The sequence below is a fragment of the Dipteris shenzhenensis genome, chromosome 11 (genome assembly GCF_047967505.1).
Source record: "Dipteris shenzhenensis isolate YYH24624 ecotype China chromosome 11, Dip_SZ_1.0, whole genome shotgun sequence".
NCBI lineage: Eukaryota > Viridiplantae > Streptophyta > Polypodiopsida > Gleicheniales > Dipteridaceae > Dipteris > Dipteris shenzhenensis.
In genome coordinates, this window is record NC_141606.1 from 53529229 (window position 1) to 53552001 (window position 22773).

Consider the following 22773-nt stretch of genomic DNA (forward strand, 5'->3'; position numbering starts at 1 on the left):
ATATTGTCATTCTAAAGTGAGAAGCATGGATTCTTTGTCTTTTTTATTTTTAAAAAAATGACAATATCACACATTCCCACTCTACAAATAGGGGTACATAGCATTCTATCAATGATTCTTGAACTATCACTTCTTTGTATTTCATTGATGAAGAACAATGCACAACTTGTCCCATATTGAATCATCCACTAGGAAGTGCTCATAGAAAACTCCTTTGTAATGAACAAGCTTTCCAAATTTCAAAGTTATCAGTATTTTGAATTGAAATCCTTCATTGAGTTTTGTTGATATCCTCATCTATGGCTCACTGACCAGATTCTCTACACATGTCAACATTTGTTGTGGGGTTTCTTTTTTCATGGATGAAGTAACATCATGTGACCCATATTCATGGATGTTTTTATCGAAGCTATACTTTTATATCAATATTAAATCTTCGCAAAAATATTTCAAGCTAATTCTTTTACTTTCATCATATTGAACAAACTTTGTATGATGTTGTAAATTTTCTTTTGAATTTCTAAGTAAAATATCTAAATACTCATGAAATTTTTAAAAGTTTCGGATAAAAGTTTCAAATATTGGTAAATTTTTTAAAATTTTTATTTTTATTAGGGCCTATAAACATTCGATGGCAATAAAAAAGTTTCACTTCTTAACAAAAGTAACATGAAAAAATCAACCGTGCCTATAATCATTCACTTTGATCAACTCTTATGCCCATGCCTTTTCCTTAGCTATGGGTAAAGCTGTTATCTGCTTTTCACAACACTAGTGTCAATAGTGCATTGACTACCAGGGGATTTTTTGTGTGACCAAATACTCTCCATTGCATAATGCTTCATCTCTATATTGATGCACTCCTCCATGAAATGGTCTTTTTCTTACCAAAACCAGTCTTTGTTGAGGATGTGCAAGAGCCCCCAATGCATTTCATAGTTTTGGAAATTGCAATGGTTTTAGAGGCAACATCACAAAGTATTTAGCATCTCTTATTGTTGATAGAAGAAGTCAAGTACCGCTAGCTAAATATTTGAGTCTTTGTGAAAAAAATAACTAAAGTATTGTTTTCTTCCACCATTATTCTCACTACAAGGTTTGTAGTCATACTTTTCTTTGAGAATCATGCATCCCACTCCTCCTCATTTTTTTCAAAATCTTTCTTTGACATCACCACAGGAAGAGATTATTTCCCTATTGTAAAAAATACCAAGATCTCTTACCCAAGCACTTTATATGAAGTCCACTTGAAGAAGGTCTTTGAGGCACACTCTTTCCCATTGTAATTCAAGTGGCATTATAGTAAAATGCTCTAAACTCGAGATCCATAATTTCCTTAGAGTGCTCCATAATTTTGAATCCTATATGAAATCATAATAAATGTTTTAGATAGATATAAGTTATCTTAAAAGAAAACAACTCAAATTTAGATTTATAAATGTGTTTATTAAGGAAATAATAAAATCTCTTAATTTTGTGATACATTTATATCTTAATAATTCAGGGATAATGTAACTATGTAGTTTAATATGTTTAAATTTTATATTACTTGTTGCTAATATAAAAACTTATATACATACATACATACTATATTAAAATGTTTTAAAAACATAACTTGTACAATAGAAATTTAGAATTATAGATATATATTTTTATTCAAATACATTATTGATTCAAGAATACTAGTGCCTCTCCTTGAGCACCTGTTTCCTAGAGAGGGAGGAGTTCTTCGATCTTCCATAAGAATGATGCCTCAAGACAGTAGGCGAGGATTGTCATGTGACCAGAATATAGGGACAAAGATTGTGACAACATATAGGAGGGAGCAATCACATCAGAAGTATATAGGACAACATTATCATTACATATACAAAATTATCATTAATGCCATGTAAGAATGTGTGATGAGAGGGGAGAGGACACTCTAGGAGCAAAAGAGGAGCAAGAGAGGAGCAAAAACCACACAAATCCTCCAAATGTAGATCTATTAATATTTTTTATATATATACATATAATTAGGGTTTTTCGTTGATCCCCCTTACCTCCTTTGTTATCCTTTATCCATACACCACTCTACAGTATACATCATGATATCCTAAGATCAATAATATTCCAACTCTCACCAAAGAGAATATGATACGAAATCTTCAATTCACTCCTACCCTATTGGTATATGCATGATTTACTTGACCATGTAACGAGCATGTAACAAGCTCATGTTGTATTAGTCTTGATGTTGTATAACTCTACATAAACAACACTATAAGTCTCCAACAAGTTGAATGTGTCTTATTGTTAACTATTCTCCATACGTTGTCACTTTATACGTCTTGCAAGGGATGTATTAAGCAAGTAGTCTTATGGTAGTGCTGAGGGATTTCTTGAGCTAAATGAGATACACATATATTGAGACTAGAGAGCACATAATAATTTTTACATTTATATCTTGCTTCCTTTTTTTATAACACAAAACATCCAGCTCATGTGGGAGCCAATAATCGGCGTAAATAATATATTTTTTTAGTCTTGTGTCTCTTCACATATATTACTTTTGACTTTGTTGACATGTTTTTGACAAGGTAAAAGTTACTTCACATCTATTAAAGAAGCCCCACTAACACATAGAATACACAAAATATATATATATAAATGTATTATCCACTCTAGTTAGTTTATCCTAAATCTAGTTATTTTGGAGATTTTTTTGACATGTCATATAATAGAAATTCCTTGCTTGCTAAGCCATCTATGTGAGTCCATTTCACATGTGTAAAATCGCACCAATGGAACAACATTTCACACATCAACAACATAAACATCTAGAAATTCAAAAAAACTAAGTTCACGACGACCTTATGCAAATTTGTAACAATAAAGTTGCGGAGAGTTTTTCTTAGGAAATGTCGAGCAAATTAAAGACAAGGTCACTCTCTCGATTAGCGAAGGAAAAGACGCTAAAGGACTACCGAGTGGACAAGTGAGACGAGATGTTTGATGCCGAGGATAAATTCAGCTGTCGTACGCAAAATCAGGAAAAGCTTGCATTTGCGAGAGAATATCATCAGGATTTCCCTCCATCCATGGCTTTCCGTATGATCTCAACCTCGCACTATGATGGAAAGGGACAGGCAACGACCTTCAGATATTTTCTGTATGTAATTGCACCACTGACTTAGGAGTGCTGAGGACGCCCGCGGTGCACTGCACTTGCCGAGAAGCTTCGTGCTCAGGGGCTGTCTATTTAAGTCGCTGCATTCTTCCAGCGTCTGTTATCTTGCAGAGCCTTTCCGTTAAGCGTGTGCGATCGAGTTCGAGCCTTTCTTTGTGAGTACTGTGTATTACAATGGTCGCTCCACATGTGTAAACGTAGTTTTCCATGTCAGGCCCGTTCTAGCAAGATCTACGCAAGCGATGCGTGTGGTAGGGAGCGTGTGCTATGGATGGTAGGATGGATCTCCGTGTGGTAGGGATCACAAAGAAGGCCGCGGCCATCCATGCAAATGAGGAGCATGGATGGATTTTGTGTTCATTAGCTCAATATGTATATCAACTTGTATTACCTCCTTCTGTGATTATTTTCCACTCTCTTTCGTAACTTTTGGGAGTCTTTATGTGGCTTTATGCTTCTGTGAGTGTTCTAGGACCCTAGTATAAGTTCCTTTACTTTTTAAAAAAAAGGAAAAAAAGAATTTGCTAATTTTACTTCTTTTAAAAAAAGAAAGAGAGAATGCACTGCGTTTACTTCTTCTTGGAATTAGAGATTTCTTTTCCACATTTGCATATAATAAAGACCTTATCGATGTTACCTTAAACCCTTTTAAGGGACAATGACGTCTCTAATCCTTCACATGCAAACAATCTTTGTGTGCCCAATGATGTTGCCCTCAATCCTTAAATTTATATCATACATGTTTCCTCTACATAAATGTAGGTGACATACTTCTTACACTTGCAAGGTGTTGAAAATTTTGTTAAGTTTGCAAATCTTTGGGGATTCTCTACAAATAATGAAAGGAAACTTTGTAGTCTTCTATCTCTTACCTCTCATTCGCGAACTGCCATTCATAAGGAAAATTCACATGAGTAGTGATTTGGCCATTTTAGAGCTACTTAACACACAAGCACCCAGTCTTGTTAGCATTACCATTCACCTTCATAAGTTGTGTGAAATTAAAGCTAATTTTTCCTTTTAGCTTCCTTTATAGTAGACTCTTTATCTCCACTCTTCTTTTCAAGTAGGTAGGGCATACATCTAGCATTTCTGACTTTGTAGGATTGCCTTTCCTTTCCTCCCGATGTGTTGTAATTGTAAGAAAATAATACAACGTCTGTGATCAACAGATAACAGGATCTCGTATGCAAGAGAGAAAACAAGATAGTATGGAGAATCAAAATTTTGATTACTGTAGAACTGATACAATAGATGGCATTGCCTCCCAACCGTGTGCTCCTGTGAAAGAAGCTTCGATGGCATGCTGAAAACAGTAGAAGACACAGGCTGGATGCTAAAGAATCAAGGTTGCTGTAGCCAGTGATAAAATGGGCTTCATAGGCTTGCTCTTATATAGCCACCAGATGTAGTCGGTTAGGCTCAATTGGGTGACCGACCCAGTCCACCCAAATGGTCGATCGGTCCCGAAATAGGCCACCGAACATACGATAGGACCGGTGTGCAAAATAGAGCAACTGACCTATGGACACCATTCAGCCTAGAGCCATCCGAGATCATCTAAGGCTCCAAACGGGCCCCGCAACCCGAGAATGGGCTGCTCCGAGAAATGCTCCGTCTACCCTCAGTGCGGTCAGTCAAGGGATGCCTTCCCGCACTTGCATATAGCATAGTTGGCGGTGTGCTAACTCTATCTGAAGCCGTCCAGCCATTAGGCCACACATGGCCTCCATCTGGTATCCAAACCAGGACCTATCGGATAATCGAGCTACTCAAATGCCTTCTCCTCATATGGGGGGCTTACAAGTAGAGTTAGCTGGTTCCTGCGTAGTTACATGAGACTGGAGCATTGATATCTAACAGTAATGGGCATATCGTATAGACTTATCACTCCATATATTCAAAAAGCAGCATGTGATTATGTGCACTTTGAACGTTGTGAGTTGCTATATTTACTTGAGAAAATGTAATGTGTTTTTCCATTGGTATACCTTTCATCAGCCAACTGCCGTTCATGAGATAAAACATAATTCAAAAGGTAATTCACATGAGCACTCATTTGGCCATTTCATAGTTATTTTGTGTGAACTTAGCAAAATACATTTACGTCAGATAAGTACTAAGGCTTGTCAGCATTACCATTCACCTTCATAAGTTGTGTGAAATTAAAGCTAATTTTCAAGCTTTACATCTTTAGCTTCCTTTATAGTCGACTCTTTATCTCCACTCTTGTTTTAATGTAGGTAGGGCATACATCTAGTATTTGTTCACTTTGTAGTGCCTTTCCTATCCTCCCAATGTGTTGTTATTACCTTATCATGTAGACTCATCACTCCATGTATCCAAAAAGCATATGTGATTATGTTCACTTTGAATGTTGTGATTTGCTTTATTTACTTGAGAAAATGTAATGTGTTTTTCCATTTTTATAGACTTCAGTGTTTCCATTGTAAATTTTATACTACTTGGTTCTTCCCATTCTAGGGTAAACACACTATTCAAAATTTTTGGACTTTCTCTCCTGGTTTGGACTTTTTTTTGGAGCATATCCTCTCCACTCAACTTCATTTAGTGAGCTCAAAAATTGGGTTTTTTAGAGTAGTAAATGGGTCCCTTATATACAAATATGGCCTTATTAAGCTAAAATGTCAAGTGGTGACCTCTAATATAAAAAAATATGGCTCAATGAAGCTATAATTCCCAAACTTATGCATGATGCCCCCATCCAATAACTATAATAATAATAGTAGTCTCCTAACTCTAGTTCAATTTTAACACTATGCTGATAAAGTGAAAATATGACACCATATGAAAAGAGTTTGTTGAATTCAACATATAAGTGGTGTATAGATACACCATTTTTTTGAAAAAAAAGAGTTTGTTGAATTCAATATATAAGATACACCCTTTTTTTTTTAAACAAAGCATACAATACATTATCTTATTGGTGGTGTATAGATATACCATTTTTTTTAAAAAAAAGAGTTTGTTGAATTCAATATATAAGTGGTGTATAGATACACCCTTTTTTTAAAAAACAAAGCATACAATACATTATCTTATTGGTGATGTATAGATACGCCTTTTGTATGGAAAAAAGCATCAAAATATTATCTTATGCATTTGAATATTCTCATTCAGAGTCATCAGATTCATGTAATTTATTTGCACTTGATGGGTCAAGTCTTATCAAATGATGTTTAATATAGACACGACTTGGATCATTGTGATACATTTTTCAACATTGTATCCATGCTTCTTATTAAAACTTCGTGTCCTCGATTTCTAGCAATGAATAATGCTACTGACTTCCACCTCTGTTAATCCCTCATTATTTGCAAACCATTCACATTTCTTTTGCAAGCATCCCTCTTATTTTATATCTTCTCGAGAGATTTTTCAATGGCTTTGGTTCATACCATAAAGCTGTGAATGTTATAAGAGTTCCCTTGTCATCCCTTTCTATCTTAGTAACCTTTGCAACCCAAATTGTGTCACCTTGGTCATCCAACTTTGAACCTGGATCAGATGCCCAAATTGCAACAAATAGACCCTCTTCAATCTCATTAGATGGTATAAACTCTGGTAATGGTTTGTCTCCCTTCCTGCCACAATATTTTTGAGGTAAAAGGCATTCCTCTGCTTCCTCTATATCTACTGACATATTTATATCCAAAGGAAAACTTGGTGACCTAGCTTGTTCCGGCTAAAAGGATTCACAGTATTCAATGCTCATTAAGTTTTCTTATCTTTCTAAAAATTGGATAAGTGCTTTAGTTGATTTAATTGTCTCCAAATTCTTAGTTGATTGCTCAGGATATTTCTACATCATACTTTGAAGATGTTTAATGAAGGCTTTCAAGCCTTTCATTTCATCTATGTCAAGTGACATATTTTTTGCAAAAACAAATCTAGTTTCCTCCAATGGAATTATTCGTTGCAATAAAGCATATGACTCACTCCATAAATGATCTCCATCTACTGAGTAGCGCTTCCATTGCATCACTGGGATATTGTTATGCATGTGAAACTGAAAGTAGTATGGATTTGTGTGTCCTATTACGGCATCATCTCCTACTTGTAAATGTGGCTCTATGAATGCTCTCCAGTCGACCATCCTCTCTAAGATAGCCACTTCTGATTCTTCCTTACGAGACCCTCCAATTTTTTGCCAATTTGAAATAGCATATCCTCCATTATCAAAACATTCATTGACTTCAACTCACCAGAGATAACACTGAAGATTTGATCTATGTCTTCATGTGTATGGCCCACAAGAAGAAAGCCATCTTCCACTTCTTCAAATATTTTCAAACCAACCAGCATAGAGCATAAAGCAAATATATATTTGTTCTTGTTCTCTCTCCAACAATTATCAGCTTGTATTCGCAACGTGTTAGGTAAACATCCGCAAACATCTCTTATTCCTTTCATGATTGATGTAACAACCTAGTCACTATCATGGTCATGCAAACTATCAATCCATACATCACAAAAGATTCGGTATCCATGTACTAATACTCCACACAAGTGTGTTTCGTCCACGTCTGCCCTCCAATGCCGGTGGGATACGTCTATATCGTGGCAAAGTTATTGTATTCTGGTCGATGCCATCAATGGTGATGCACATGGACTTATCGACATGTGAAATAGCTTCCTCTCTCGAAGAAGCATACAACTTGTGAGCATCCTGCACATGACGTAAATGGATTCATCGCCATTTAATATATCTTCCTTGCTACTGCTACTGCTCACATTTACTATGTTCAATGGTATTTTTTAATTCATCACATGTCTTACATTTTGACATCCTTTGCTTTGATGGTGTTTTGACATGGCAAAAATATCTACACCAAATTTTATACAAGGCTGACCATGAAATCATGCTCTCGTCTCTGTCTTGTAAAGTTTTATTGACAGTTTCTAGGATGACCTTCTTTGTCATTCCCGAAGGAAGATGTTGTTGACATTCAACACATCCATCTAGCATTGTTTGTTGAAGATGAGGCTAGCAACAATATTACGAACAACGTGACAAGTCTCAGATTCTCTACCCCCTTTGCCCTGCATTCGAGTGGTAGCATCATGATCATTGTCACTAATATCATTAATTCTTGTTATTGCATCACTTATCCCATTGATCATTGCATGTATTTTTCTTTGTGGTCCCATCTTATTATTCTCAACAAAAGACAAGTCTTCTATATCAGTAAGCATGTTTGAGTCACTTGCAACACAAGACAAGTCTTCTATACCAGTGAGTCTATTCGAGTCACTTGCAACACAGAACAAGTCTTCTATACCAGTGAGCCTGTTCGAGTCACTTGTAAAATAGGACAAGTCTTCTATACCAGTGAGCCTATTCGAGTCACTTGCAATACAAGACAAGTCTTCTATACCAGTGAGTATATTTGAGTCACTTGTAACACAAGAAACCTTTTCTGCATCAACATTTGTTACCATAACATCTTGAATACCTGTGAGCATCACTACTATAGCTTCTTATCAATTTGGATCCCATTTGTGTTATAGTCCTTTTCTTCTGATAATATACTATTGTATCTTCCATGACATTGAAGGAAACTGTCTTGGGTAAACTTGATTTCAAGAAACTTAACCCCCATTTACAAGTACTATGAACTTGTAGATGAGATATAGTATTATGGATGTCTAGATGTGAAGTACTTAGATCCATTACATTTTGAATGACACCTGCACTAGTCAACTTAATTATCTCCTCTATACAGAGAAAACTCTAAGCATAGCCCTTAAAGTTGCCAATTTCTAAAACTTCTCCGGAGCAAGATAACATCTCTACTTTTTCCCCCTGAAAATAAGTATTCTTGATATCTTGAAAGTATGTCTTTGGAATAATTTCGTCTTAGTCCCAGAGCATTCTGTGTGCTTGCATATCAAATATGTCACATTGTAAGATATCTTGCAATCTTTCAAAGTCTCCATGTGGATATTTTAAATGTACTTCAGGATTTATAACATTGGTGATTATCACTACACATCTTCTCTCACCACAACATTGGAAATGACACATGTTCATAGGATCAAGACTATGAATTTGTCCAAAAGCCACCACTTCATTCTTCTTATATAACACCACATCATTCTTCTTATATGACACACGTTAGGGTGAATACCTATTTTATGTACAAAAATAGATTAGCAACTCAAAAAAAGACACAATAAATACTCATTAAGCTTATTATTACTTAATAACTTTTATATCAAAACTAGCAAAGAAGGCATTGAACCTAAAGCCTAGATCCTAAACTTTAAACAATTAATACTAAAACAACTTAACCACCGGAAATCCTAAACTTTAAACATTTAATCCCTAAACCCTAAACCCTAAATCCTAAACTCCTAAACACTAAATCCTAAACCCTAAACCCTAAATCCTAAACTCTAAATCCTAAACCCTAAATCCTAAATCCTAAATCCTTAACCCTAAATACTAAACCCTAAACCCTAACCCTAAAATAGATCCAAAATTTAATGAATTTTTTTATTTGTGCAATATGTTTGATATATCCCCCAACCTGTTGCACGTGCAACGGGTTAAGGGTGCACCCAACCTTTTGCAAAAATCAAGGAATTTTCTTGATTTTTATAACAGGTTGGAGATACCCCCCAACCTGTTGCACCCCCAACCTGCTGCTTGAGCAACAGGTTGGGGGATATATCCAACCTATTCCACAAGTCAAGAAACTTCTTGATTTGTGCAACAGATTGGATATATCTCCCAATATTTTGCTTGAGCAACAGGTTGGGAATCACCCCAACCTGTTGCACAAATCAATAATTTTCTTGATTTGTGCAACAGGTTGGGGGGTATATCGAAAACAGGTTGGGGGATATATCCAACCTATTGCACAAATTAAGAAAATTCCTTGATTTTTGCAATAGGTTGGGTGTACCATTAACCTCTTCCACTTGCAACAGGTTGGGGGATATATCAAACCTATTGTACAAATTGCAAAAAATCATTAAATTTTGGTTGTAGTTTAGGGTTAGGGTTTCGGGTTTAGGATTTAGTATCTAGGGTTAAGGATTTAGGGCTTAAGGTTTAAGATTTACTGTTTAGGGTTTTGGGTTTATGATTATGGTTTTAGAGTTTAGGGTTTAGGATTTAGGGTTTAGGATTTAGGGTCTAGGGTTTAGGGTTGACTTAGGATTTAGCATTTAGGGTTTAGGGTTTATGATTATTATTCTAGGATTTAGGATTTAGGGTTTAGGGTTTAGATTTTAGGGTTAAGGATTTAAGGTTTAGTATATAAGGTCGTGAGCTTGGAGTCTAGAATCTAGGGTTTAGGATCTAGAAATTAGGTTTTAGAATTTAAGGTTTAGGGGTTAGGGTTTAAGGTTTAGGGTTTAGGATTTAGGGATTAGAACTATTATATAAGTTTAAGAGCTTAGACTGTATAACCTAAGATTTAGGGAACTTTAGGATTTAAGATTTAGGGTGTAAGATTTAAGCTATATAGACTATATAAAATATGCATTCCAAAGTATTTAGTTTAGATATATATAGAGTATATATTATATGCTTTCCAAAGTGTTTTATTTATATCCAATACTAGGTATGATCCTTTGCAAAGGATTTACTTTAAGTAATTATAAGACCTAGTCAGAGTATCCTACTGATTAGGGACAAGCACATAGGCTAAAAGCTCACACCGATTCATATTTTCTCACATTCATGCTGCATGGTGTATCAGAAGAAATGAAGAAGTATGTGATTAGAAATATTCAGAAGAAATATGTATTCCATATCATGGATTCATACCATGGATATTTGGTGGTTGCTAAAGTAGAAAAATGATATCCCAATGGATTCAATAATACTGTAGTTTTGTGCAAAGCCTTAAACAAAGTTTAAGGCTTTTGCAAAGTATTACATACTGTAAACGAAGATAAGCAAGTATGCTAAACCTCTTCCAGATTCTATGGTTTTAAATACCTATCTTACAAATACATTCTCTAATTCTTGATTCTTTCACTAACAAGTATTATACACATGGAAGAAAAGCATACATGCTAAAAGCACCTGTGTAAAATTTAATATTTCCTTATTTTTGAATTAATTCAATTCTTTGATTGACTAGCTTTTTAATTTTTAAAGGCTATTAGTATATAATATACATAATTTCAATGTTATTAATAATTTATATTTATAATTTAAATTTACACAATAATTATATTATATTTATTTTAGTTTTTTAGGTTAATAATGTATATTTTATTAAAACTAAAATTTAATATCTAGTTAATAGCAAGAAGAATATTTTAGAGATTTTTCATATTAACAACTAGCCTATAAATACATTCACTAATTCTTCATTGTTTGAAGAATAAGTATTATATAAAGCACATATGCTAGAAGACCTCCCTTTCAAAAATATTTTCATTGTTATATTTTTTTAATTAATGTATTTTTTTTACTAACTATATTTTTGAATTTTTAAGGTTATTAGTATGTAAAGTATATAATTTTAAATGTTATAACATATAATATTAATCATATATATTTATATAATAATTATATAATATTTATAGTAATTTATAGACTAACAATATATATTTTTAGCAAAATTATATTTTAACATTAGTTAATAAAAATTTATTATATTATGGAGTAAAAATATTATAAATGGATTTCTCATATTAATAAAGTCTCGTGAGAAGAGTTTTTGGAGAGATTTATGGTTAAATTTTGTTTTAAAGTTGTTTTGTACGCAATAGGTAGGGAGGTTTGAGTCGTTTAGGCATTGAAAGAGAAATTTATAATAGATTGTTTTCTAATTTATTTATTTTTAAAAAATTATTGCATGCCCAATAGGCTGGGAGAGTTTAAGTTTGAGAGAAATTTGTGACAATAGATTGTGAGAGTTTGAGGTAAAGAGGAAAATTTATGGAAAAAAAGATTTAATGCAAAAGATGGTTTTTTGAAGTTGTTGCGTACGCAATAGGTTGAGAGAGTTTTAGTTTTATCAAAAAAATTTGAGAAAACAGGTTTTTGAGAAAAGAATCGGATTTCCAAAAAAAAAAATTTTCAAAAACTTAATTCTTAGAAGTTCTTCCGTACACAATAGGTTGGAAATGAACTCACCTCTTGCAACTTTTTGAAAATTTTGAGAATCTTGCAATAGGTTAATGTGGAGTGTGAAAAAATGAACTTTTAATGAAAGAGAGAATGAAGAATGTTCTATTGATAGTGAACCTAAAAGAACTAAAAAAACCTTAAAAACTAAAAAAAGTTGACTTGACCTAAAAGCTACCCATTTCCTATAAAGCTCTACTTCTCCTCATTCTCTCTTATAACTTTTCTCGAGCTTTTCCAACACCTCCCCACCCAGGTACTCCCTCCCTTCCCCCCTCCCCTCCCTTCCCCTCTCCTCCTGCTTCCCATCCCCTCTCCCTCTTCCTTCTCCCTGTTCCTTCTAATCTCCCTCTCACCCTTCCTCCATCCCATCCTCCTCTCCCTCCCTCCCCTTCCCCTTTCGGCGACAAATCCTCTCCCTCCCTCCCCTTCCCCTTTCGGCGACAAATTCGAGCGACCTTTTGTTTTTACAGAAGCAAGGGCTTGGAGGCAAGGCAGCGCTGGCAAGGGAGGGGCGGTGCTGGCGAGGCCCGAGGGAGGGGGAGTAAGGCCCAGGGGGAGGGGTTGGCGAGGGCAATGCTGGGAGGCGAGGCGGGGGAGAGGGGATGCACAGAGCGAGGGAGAGGGGATGCACAGAGCGAGGGAGAGGGGATGCGCAGAGGAGGCGGGGAGGCTCGCACGGTGAGGCGAGGGGGAGGCTCGCATAGCGAGGCGAGGGGGAGACAAGAGGCAAGTCAAGAGCCAAGGTGGGAGGGTGATTACCTCCCCCTATGTTAGAGCTATATATAGCTTGTCCTAACTTGAACTAAGTCTCACCTATATATGTGTAACTAGTGATCAATATGAATGAGTCTTTGGGAGTCTATTTGGTGTGTCTATCGTCTCTTCTTCTTCTCTCTCAACATGGTATCAGAGCTACAAAGGTGTTGCTATTGTATGCTCACTATAATGAAGAAAGACAAGAAGTATTAGTTGTTTATTTGATTACATAGCGCTTTCAGTATCTCATTGCTTATTTTCTCTTGTCGATTTTGACATGTCTAACTTGATGTGGTTTTTTTGGAGGTCTTTTGGTGCAAATTTGAGAAATTTGTCGGTGGTAAATGGATTGTAGATCCAATTGCATAGCGTAGCTCTTGTCGTGCTCTTCGTTCTGAGCACTTAGATGCCCTAATCAAACTTCGGAGCGAAAAGTTAGATCAGTTTTCATGTCGACTACTTTTTTCTTGGTTTCATGATCGGTACGCTCGTACTACTTTTCGCCAAGAATCTCGTGGCTTCGTGATAAATGTATTGGTTTCATGATTGGCACGATCGTAGTGCTTTTTGCTAAAAATATCTTTGTTTTGTGATCGACAAGTTCTGCTTTTCTCCAAAAATATCGTGGTTTCATAATCAACAAGCTCAAAGCGTTTTCTTGGCATGTATGCTATTTCTAGTATACTCCCATCCCACGTTCTATCCTTTTTTTTGGGGCATATCTCAAGTTCTATATTTTCAGAGCGATCATTGACATGAGCTGTAACAAACGTATTCTCTCGAAGTATGATGGCAACGTCTATAATCGTCAACAGCTTTCCTTCAGGCCAATGATTTGTTTCTCTATTTCAAGGACAAGGTTTTCCTAGTTGGAAAGTGAAGATGTTATTGATACTTGAAGGTGATAATCTTTCAAATATTGTTCTTGGTGATCTCGTTTATCCATCCCAACCTGTTGATGCAACTGCGAATCATGCTCTTGTGACTCAACACCCTCTCTTTGAGCAATGGAGATCTGACTCTGCTGATTGGCGTTCTCGTGAGATAAAGCAGCTCATCGGTATATTTTATCTGGTCTACATGATTCTCTTATGCTGGATGTATTTGCCCTTCCTTCTTCTTATGCAATATGGGAATATCTCGTTGCTACTTTTGAGAAGAAGTCTGTCATAGAGATTCTTTATCTTCGTAATCTTTTGAGCACTCCATACAAAGTTAGAGCTCCTATGACAACTCATATTGACTCATTCAAGAATATCGTCAATCAACTTGTTGCTACTGGTGCACCTGTTCCATGAAATCAATTGGTGACCTATCTTCTCGACACATCGCAGGATCCATTATATGATAATATTGTTACCATTCTTTTCAGCAAAAATGAGATTGATTTTGATCAAACATGTATTTCTTTGATTGAGTACGCTCATCGACATGAGCATCGTAAAGATCCTCATGATCTTTCATGATGACAATGGATGATGCAGATTCAAAGACAGCTTGTGTTGCTCTCACAAGCGTCCATCCTAAGAAACATTGTTCTTATTGTGATAAGCATGGTCATGTTATCTCTGATTGTTGGGCTCGGCAATATGATGAGGAACATGGTGTTACCACTAAGCAACCCCGCTTATCCAATAATTCTCCTTGCGAATATTGTGGCAGAAATCATCCATCCTTTCGATGTTACAAGAGGTGTTATGATCGTAAACGTACTCAAGCATATGCTGCTCAATAACAAGATGCCCATATGCATCAAGAGGCAAATCATATCTATTTTGATGTCTCTCCAAAAAGGATACTTCATGTTCAAGATGGTTCCACTTTTATTGTTGATTCTAGTGCTACTTGTAATATGATATATCAATCTCAATGGTTACATAATTATCATGCTCTTCCTCATAAGAAATTGGTTTATCTTGCTGATGACACTACTTGTCAAGTCATGGGTGTTGGTGATTTATATCTTGGTACTTTTTCTTCAACAAGAGTCTTGCGAGGTGTTCTCCATGTTCCAGATCTTCAAAGAAATTTTCTTTCTGTTGCATGACTTGTTGATCTTGGTCTCTTTATTGGCTTTGACCACACATAGTGTCAGATTGAAAAAGATGGACATACCATAGCCGTTGCTCCTCGGAATGGTAACCTCTTTCAACTTTTCTTAAATGATGATATTGCTAATGTGGTTACAACCTTGGTGATCTGGACTGCAAGCTATGGCATCATCATTTTGTTCATTCGGATTTTGCCAAGCTACTTGTTGCTATAAATTGTCATGATCTTGTGGATGGTATGAATCTCCTAGCTCGTCCTCACATGGGCCTCTATGAATATTGCGCTCTTGAAAAGCATCATCAAAAACCCTTTCATGCATCTACTTCAACTCATTCATATGCTTTATTGGATCTTGTTCACATTGATATATGTGGACCTTTTCCTCCATCCAAGTCTTTCTACAGGTATTTTATCACTTTCATTGATGATTGGTCAAGATATACAACTGCATTTCTCCTGCGACATAAGTCAAAGGCCTTATCAGTATTTAAGCAATATAAAACTGTTGCGGAACTTCATATTGGTTTTCAGATCAAGACCCTTCGTAGGGACAACGGTGGAGAATATATTTCTAATCTTTTTAATGATTATTGCATTGAGTGTGGCATTCATCGTGAATATACTGTTCCATACTCTCCTTAACAAAATGCTCATGTAGAGCGTAAGAATCGCACTTCTCTTAATGCTATGCGATGCATGCTCCTTCATTCTGGATTTTCTCGAAGCTTTTGGGTAGAAGCACTTCTAACAGCCATCTTTGTGCAAAATCATCTTTCTACAACTGCACCTTCTAGTCAGATACCAATCACAGCTTGGACAGGGGAGACTCCTTCTGTATCACATTTTTGAATGGTTGCAGTGCGTATATTCATGTACCAAAAGAGACATGGAAAAAGCTAGATCTTCTTGGCAAAAAGGTCATAGTCATTGGATATTCTTCGGATTCTAAACGTTATAAATTCTATGATCCCTCTTCTAAGAAGGTGATAATCAATCATGATTCCATATTCAATGAGCAGTTAATAAGAGGGACATGGTCTACCGAGGATTTAGAGGACACTGAGTCCTTACTTTCTGCCTTTCCTTTTCTATTTGATAATGATTCCACGTCTGATGTCATTACTACTCGTTCATCTAATGGCATCACTGCTTCTCCATCTGCAAAGCAATGTGTTGACAATCTTGATTTGCATCCTAAACATACACAGGCCTCTGATGATAGTGTTGATATTTATGTTGATCTGCCTATTAATTTTGAACATGGTTCTACTCATGATTGTGTTGATGACTTTGAAATCATTGATCATGCAATGGTTGCTCATGAAGACCCTACTACTTATACAGAAGCTATCTCTTCTGCATAAAAGAGTCAATGGCAAGAGGCAATGGAAGTTGAATATGATTCTTTGATCTTTAAAGGTACATGGGTTCTTACTAGACTACCTCCTGGTCACACTCCTATCAAATGTAAGTGGGTTTATAAAACCAAAACCAAAGTTGATGGTTCTTTTGACAAGTTTAAAGCTCGTCTAGTTACAAAAGGATACTCACAAATTGCAGGAGTTGATTATCATGATACTTTTTCACCCGTTGTTCGTAGCATAAGTATTCGGGTACTCTTGGCTTTTGCTACTCAATTTGATTTGGAGATTCATCAAATGGATGTGAAAACTGCTTTTCTTAATGGATATCTTAAAGAGGAGATTTATATGGAGCAACCAAAAGGGTTCATACTTCCCGGTCAGGACCATCTTGTTTGTCGCCTTCATCGTGCTCTTTATGGTCTAAAACAAGCTTCCCATTCTTGGTACATGAAAATTGATCAGTTTCTAACATCTCAAGGTTTCAACTCTTGTTTCTCTGACCCCAAGTTATATGCCAAATGTGATGGTGCTCTTTTTGTCATTCTTGCTCTTTATGTGGATGACACTATAGGTTTCCAACAATCTCGATTTCTTGCAACATGTCAAGAAAATCTTATTCTCAGCATTTGATATGGTTAATCTTGATGACATTCATTCATGTCTTAGTATTCAAGTTCAGTGATTTCGTCACAAGGGAATTCTGCTACTTCAATAAACAAAATTCATTCAAGATGCAGTTCAAAAGTTTGGCTTGACAAATGCTCACTCTACGACCACTCCTTATCTTGTGAGTTCCGTCAAAAATACTGGATTGACTCATGATGTTGTGAGGTTTCACATCAACCCTATGCCAATCTTGTTGATTGCCTATAGTTCGTCGGTTTGAACATTCGACTAGATATTCTTTTTACTACCAATTTTCTAGGTCAATATCTAGCTGCTCCCTCAATGCAACATTGGTCTGCAGCAAAACGTGTTCTAAAGTATTTGAAAGGCACTTCTGATTTTGGATTAGTTTATAGACGTCATACAAAATCATCTTCTGTGATGTCTCTTGATCTTTTGGGATAAACAGATGCAGATTGGGCAAGCTCTCACTTCTCTATGTGGTGTACAAGCGGTAATTGCTTCTTTATCAATGGTTGCTTGGTCTCTTGGGCAAGTAAGAAGCAACATTGTGTTGTTGTTTCTACCACAGAATCTAAGTATGTAGCGGCTTCTTTAGCAGCTCGAGAATTGGTTTGGCTGCAACAATTGCTTGCAGATATTGGTCATCCTCCATCATCCAGTTTTCCTCTCACATGTGATATTCAAAGTGCCATAAGTCTGGCTAAAGACTATTTTTAGCATAACAAGTCTAAACATATTGCTATTCATTACCATTATGTCAGACATGAAGTGAAGAAAGGGATGATAATGATTGAACATTGTCCCACTTCTTAGATGATTGCTGATATTCTCACTAAAGGACTTAGTGAGGCATGCTTCACAGTGCTACAATCAGAACTTGGAGTTCTTGCAGCTTCTCTCTTCCAAGATTAACACACCTATGGGTGACCTTTTGTATATAAATGCACATCTGCATTACATACTTGTAAATAATTGTACAAATGATCAACTTGTATACTTGTATATAGGAGCTCAAGTTTTTCCCTTATGCTTCCCAATGGTTTTTTCATGCGTAGCTATAGACCTTTGTTTGAGTGGCAGTGTTAGAGCTATATATAGCTTGCCCTAACTTGAACTAGGTCTCACCTATATATGTGTAACTAGTGATCAATATGAATCAATATTTGGGAGTCTATTTGGTGTGTCTATCGTCTCTTCTTCTTCTCTCTCAACACCCTGAACCTGTTGTGCATGCAACAGGTTCGGGGGGGCCGGGGAGTAATCACCCTCCCCTAAGCCCTAAGCCCCAAGGGAGGGGGATTAACCCCCCTTAAACCTGTTGCGCACACAACAGGTTCAGGGGGGGTTTAATCCCCTCCCCTTAAGGAGAGTTGGGGGCCTGAAAGGGCTCCCAAAAAAAAACTTTAAATAAAACAAAATTAAAATTTTTTTTGATAAAATTAAATTTTTTTAAAATAAATACAGTTAAAAATTTTTAATACAATTTTAGAAATTTTTAATTAAATTCTTTTATGTATGTTTATAAAATATTTTGAATTAAATTATTTATGTAAAAAAATATTAGATAAAAAAATTATACCTAGAAATATAAAAATATTTTTTAACTTTTGAAATTTTAATTAATTTTTAATTTTCAATATTTAAATATTTAATTAGTAATTTTTTAAATATTTTGAGTTTGAAAATCATTGTAATTCTCATTTTTTATTTTTGATTACTTTGCAGAAGACTATGGCTTCGAGTTTTGGTTCCAAGGTGTCTTTCAAATTTATCTTGAACATGCTTGGTATTTTCTAGAGCACAAATCAAAGTGTTTTTTGCTTATCACTACCGAGAATGTGTCAAGCGTGAAACATTCTCCAGAGGGAGTAAGAAATGGTGGCATGGTCTCAACCATCAATATTAAAGAAAACAATTTGATAGAGGTTGTGTGCAAAGGGAAGAATGACGATGTGGTCTGCAAGTTATGAGTTACGCACAAGCACTTCTTGAAGCCCTTACCAGATTCAATTGAAGGATCTCAAGAATTACTTAGTGCCTTGGAAGCATTGAAGAAAATGTGCGATGCATTTCCAAGTGGTGGTGTTGTACCTGTAGCAGCAATAAGTACGCCATCTATAACATGTAGCCCTCAAGTTGTACCGCCAATATCTATGGCGATAACTATGGTATCTCTAGCAAGAGTAACTATAGTATTTATGGCAGTAACTACAGTATCTCCAAGTGTACCTACACCATCGACTGCTATAACTACAGGAATAAGAAGGAGTGATCGTGGAGCATATTCAAGTTCCACAACTATTCCCAGAAAGAGAGCCAAAATAACTCCTACTCCACGTGCAAATCGTTCAAGTGCAGGTTATTTAAAACCAAGGGAAATAAATTTGGATAGTAATGATCAAGAGGATCCGCAAGAAGAAGATACAAGTCTCACAGACTTTTCTATAAGTGTGGCAAACTTACATCCTCCAGAGGATGAGGGGTATATTTGGGAATTTTCTCAATTTAGCGTGGCCACAATGCTTATTGATCTAGCTTCATTGTTCACAAATCAAAGAAAGCTAAATAAGACATTTGCACACAAATTGTATGAAGATACGAGGAAAACAAAAACTCCAGTTGCCACTAATATCACTCTTCATCCTATGGCATTGAAGAGACTTCAAGAAGATAATCCTACATTGCCTGATGTCACATTTCAAAAGCGCGTGGACTTTCTTGATGCTTTTGAGAACTTTAGAAGGAGTGACTTTGTTCATCGAGAGGCCTTGTACCAAAGCCGATATGGGACTGACATCAAGAAAAGATACATGCTAGCAAAGAATAGATTCTTGGAAAGATGCAGATTTGAGCCCATTGAGGAGCAACACTTTTGTGAAGCTTGCAGGATCGCCCTTGATGAGGGAAGAAAAGGAAACTTGCCACACATTGAGTGGATAGAAAAGTGTCAATGGGTCATTTGTCATGTATGCATATTTAACGATGACTCGAAGTACATTCTAGAATCAGAAAGGCTAAATTCTACTCCATTTAGGTTGAAAAGAAGCTCTTCACTTTCCAAGATTCTGATAAAGGCAAGGGAGTTATGGGTGGGCTATGGAATGCCACAAACAGTGAAGGGCAAGAGATCTACATTTGAGTACATGGCAGAGAGGACTCGGTTCTATAGATGCTTGAAAGGTGTTGTAAGAAATACGCAAGGCATACCAAGTAATAAGGTTGAGGCCCAAGGATCTGAACACTGCCGTTGCAAGATACAACGATGTTACTTGCATTGTCTTTCGTGAGGACTCAGTGTTTCAGAGCATGGTGGATGTTTGCCAAGCATATGAAATAGGAAAGATATCCTTTGAGGCACCAGAGCACACTGCAACTCAGAGGAAAGAAATAATGAAACCGATGTCTATTGTTTAGTGGAGAGCATTAAGGTTTGTTCCAGATGCAATAACGCAAGAAGTATGCAAGAAGATCCTCAGCGATGACTGCTTCTTTGGAAAGAAGAGCAAGCATAGCAACTTGGATGAAGTGGTCACCCGAATGATTCAAAGTGAGACTGCTCTCTTGGCACTATTTTTTTTTTGAAATCTGATGATGAGTTAACTGGCAAGTCAATTGATGTGGATAAAAAGAAAGCACTTAGCCTAGGTCAACTCCTTGATAAGCGAGAAAGTGGTTGGCTTCAATGGATGTAGATGCCACACCAACAAAGGATTTAAGAGCTAAAATGCCAAAGGTTGTTGAGACAGAATATATGGACATCAAGAAAAAGGCCTTGCAGTCCACTGCCCAAGGTAGAGCAATTGGTGGTTTAGATGATGGTTCTCCATTCAGCTTCTCCTATGATATCTTCCTTTCAAAGAATGATACAAATTTTGCACAGATCAATGGCATTGATATAGAGCATTTCATAACAATGAGCAGTGATGCTTGGGAGAAGCCATGTGTATTTTTCATAGATGAATTGCAAGACCTTGTAGCATCACAGATAGTTAAACTTGTACGGTTTATCATAGAAGGTCCTATGAGAAAAGATCAATGTTAGTCCTGTTCGTGATAGAATCACAAAGGGATGGCTTGTATGTGAGTTTGACATCTCCATTTGGGTATTGACTTTCAAAAGTATACCATGGTATAGTCCTATGCAATCATATGACTATCTTGGAAGGCACTATCATTCAAGTCTTGCAGCCTTTCTTGATGTGTTTCTTATTCAGGGGTGGTGGCAATCTAATCAAAATTCCTCTAAGGACTCTCGAGCTTCATTACTTTAAGGACAATAAGCTTAAGCTTGATGCAACAATGGTGGATCATAGAAAGCCAATGGATCCTGATGTGATACTAGAGATGACAAAAAATTTGTTGAATGATGGGTGGGAAGTAGCATTGTATCGAATAGATTTCACTGCTAAGAAATTGCTACGCCAAGGTAGAAATGTAAATGTCATTGATACCTCCCATCAGATTCAACTCTTTGACACATATTACAATTGCACTACCTTCTTTGAAGAGGAAAATGTCGAAGAAGAGGGTAGTGAGGAAAATGTCGAAGAAAAGGTTACTGAGGAAAATGTTGAAGAAGAGGGTACTAGAGTCTGAGGGTGATGATTCTAGCTCAGGTGATGATGAGGATGAAAGCTCTACATCGATGACTTACACCAAGAAGAAATCCGCACAAAGAATAAGGGTGATCAATTGTCAACTAGGGTCAAGGAAGTTCCACTCATCATACGGGAAGGCTCGTGGCAGTAAAAAGTAGTAGTACAGCATGTCATAGGAAAAGGTAAGGCTAAAGAGGTGGAAGCACTTCTCTTCAAATTAAAAGTAAGGAAGGCACCCTTGATCTTGGGTAAAGGACATGCAAGTGGATCAAGCAAGGAAGCCTTACCCAAAGAAGGTATGAACGAGGCAAAGCATGACCAGGAGGAGTTACCAGGAGGCATACATGGTTCTTCAACCATAACCTTATAGACTCCAAAGCAGCCTACTAGTCAGGAACCTAGTAGCCAGGACCCTACTCACTAGGAACATTGTCATGAGACTCTAGAGCAGCCTACTAGTTAGGTGCTTGGAACCAAAGAGCAAACTACTAGGCAGGATGATACTAGCCAGGACCCTGCTACTGAGACTCCAGTCTTAGAGCAGCCTATTAGTCAGGACCTTGGTAGTCAAGGGTGCATCAAGGACATTGGTACTATCTTAGAGCAACCTATTAGTCAAGACCCTGGTAGTCAAGGGCCTGGAATTGAGGACATTGGTACTGAGGAACATGATGGCTAACGGCTTTGTAATCACAAGGTTTGAACTTTGCAAGTTCTAAACTTCTATGTAAAGCAAATATCTAATAAAAAGTTAACTACTTTTTTTATTTCTTTACTCTCATTATTATGTATAAAGATTGTTTATGAGTTTCATTTTATACTTAATGGTGTATTTTAAACTTTATGTCAATGTATTTTTATAGTTTAGGGTGTTTTTTAATACCAAGTGAGGTGTATATGTACACCACTTACACATAACAGGACTTATGTACACAACCTTTCTAAGGGGTTTATGTACACCACCTTTCTAAAGGAAATGGTCATAAATGTGTGTGTGCACACCACTTAAAGGTGTTTATTTACACCACCTTTCTAAGAGAATTGGTCATCTATTGATGTTCTTAGGTGATAGTAGCTCAATTCATA

General features: G+C 36.4%; 1 protein-coding gene across 1 annotated transcript in view; it reads left to right on the plus strand.

The window, feature by feature from the left end:
- The first annotated feature begins 2987 nt into the window (after window positions 1-2987).
- LOC147897171 (uncharacterized) overlaps window positions 2988-22773 on the plus strand; it is a 47616-nt gene continuing 27830 nt past the window's right edge. Inside the window, exons 1-2 of the mRNA XM_087381223.1 lie at window positions 2988-3090; window positions 3177-3324. Coding sequence (XP_087237349.1) covers window positions 2988-3090; window positions 3177-3324 — 251 coding nt within the window. The remainder of the gene's footprint in view (window positions 3091-3176; window positions 3325-22773) is intronic.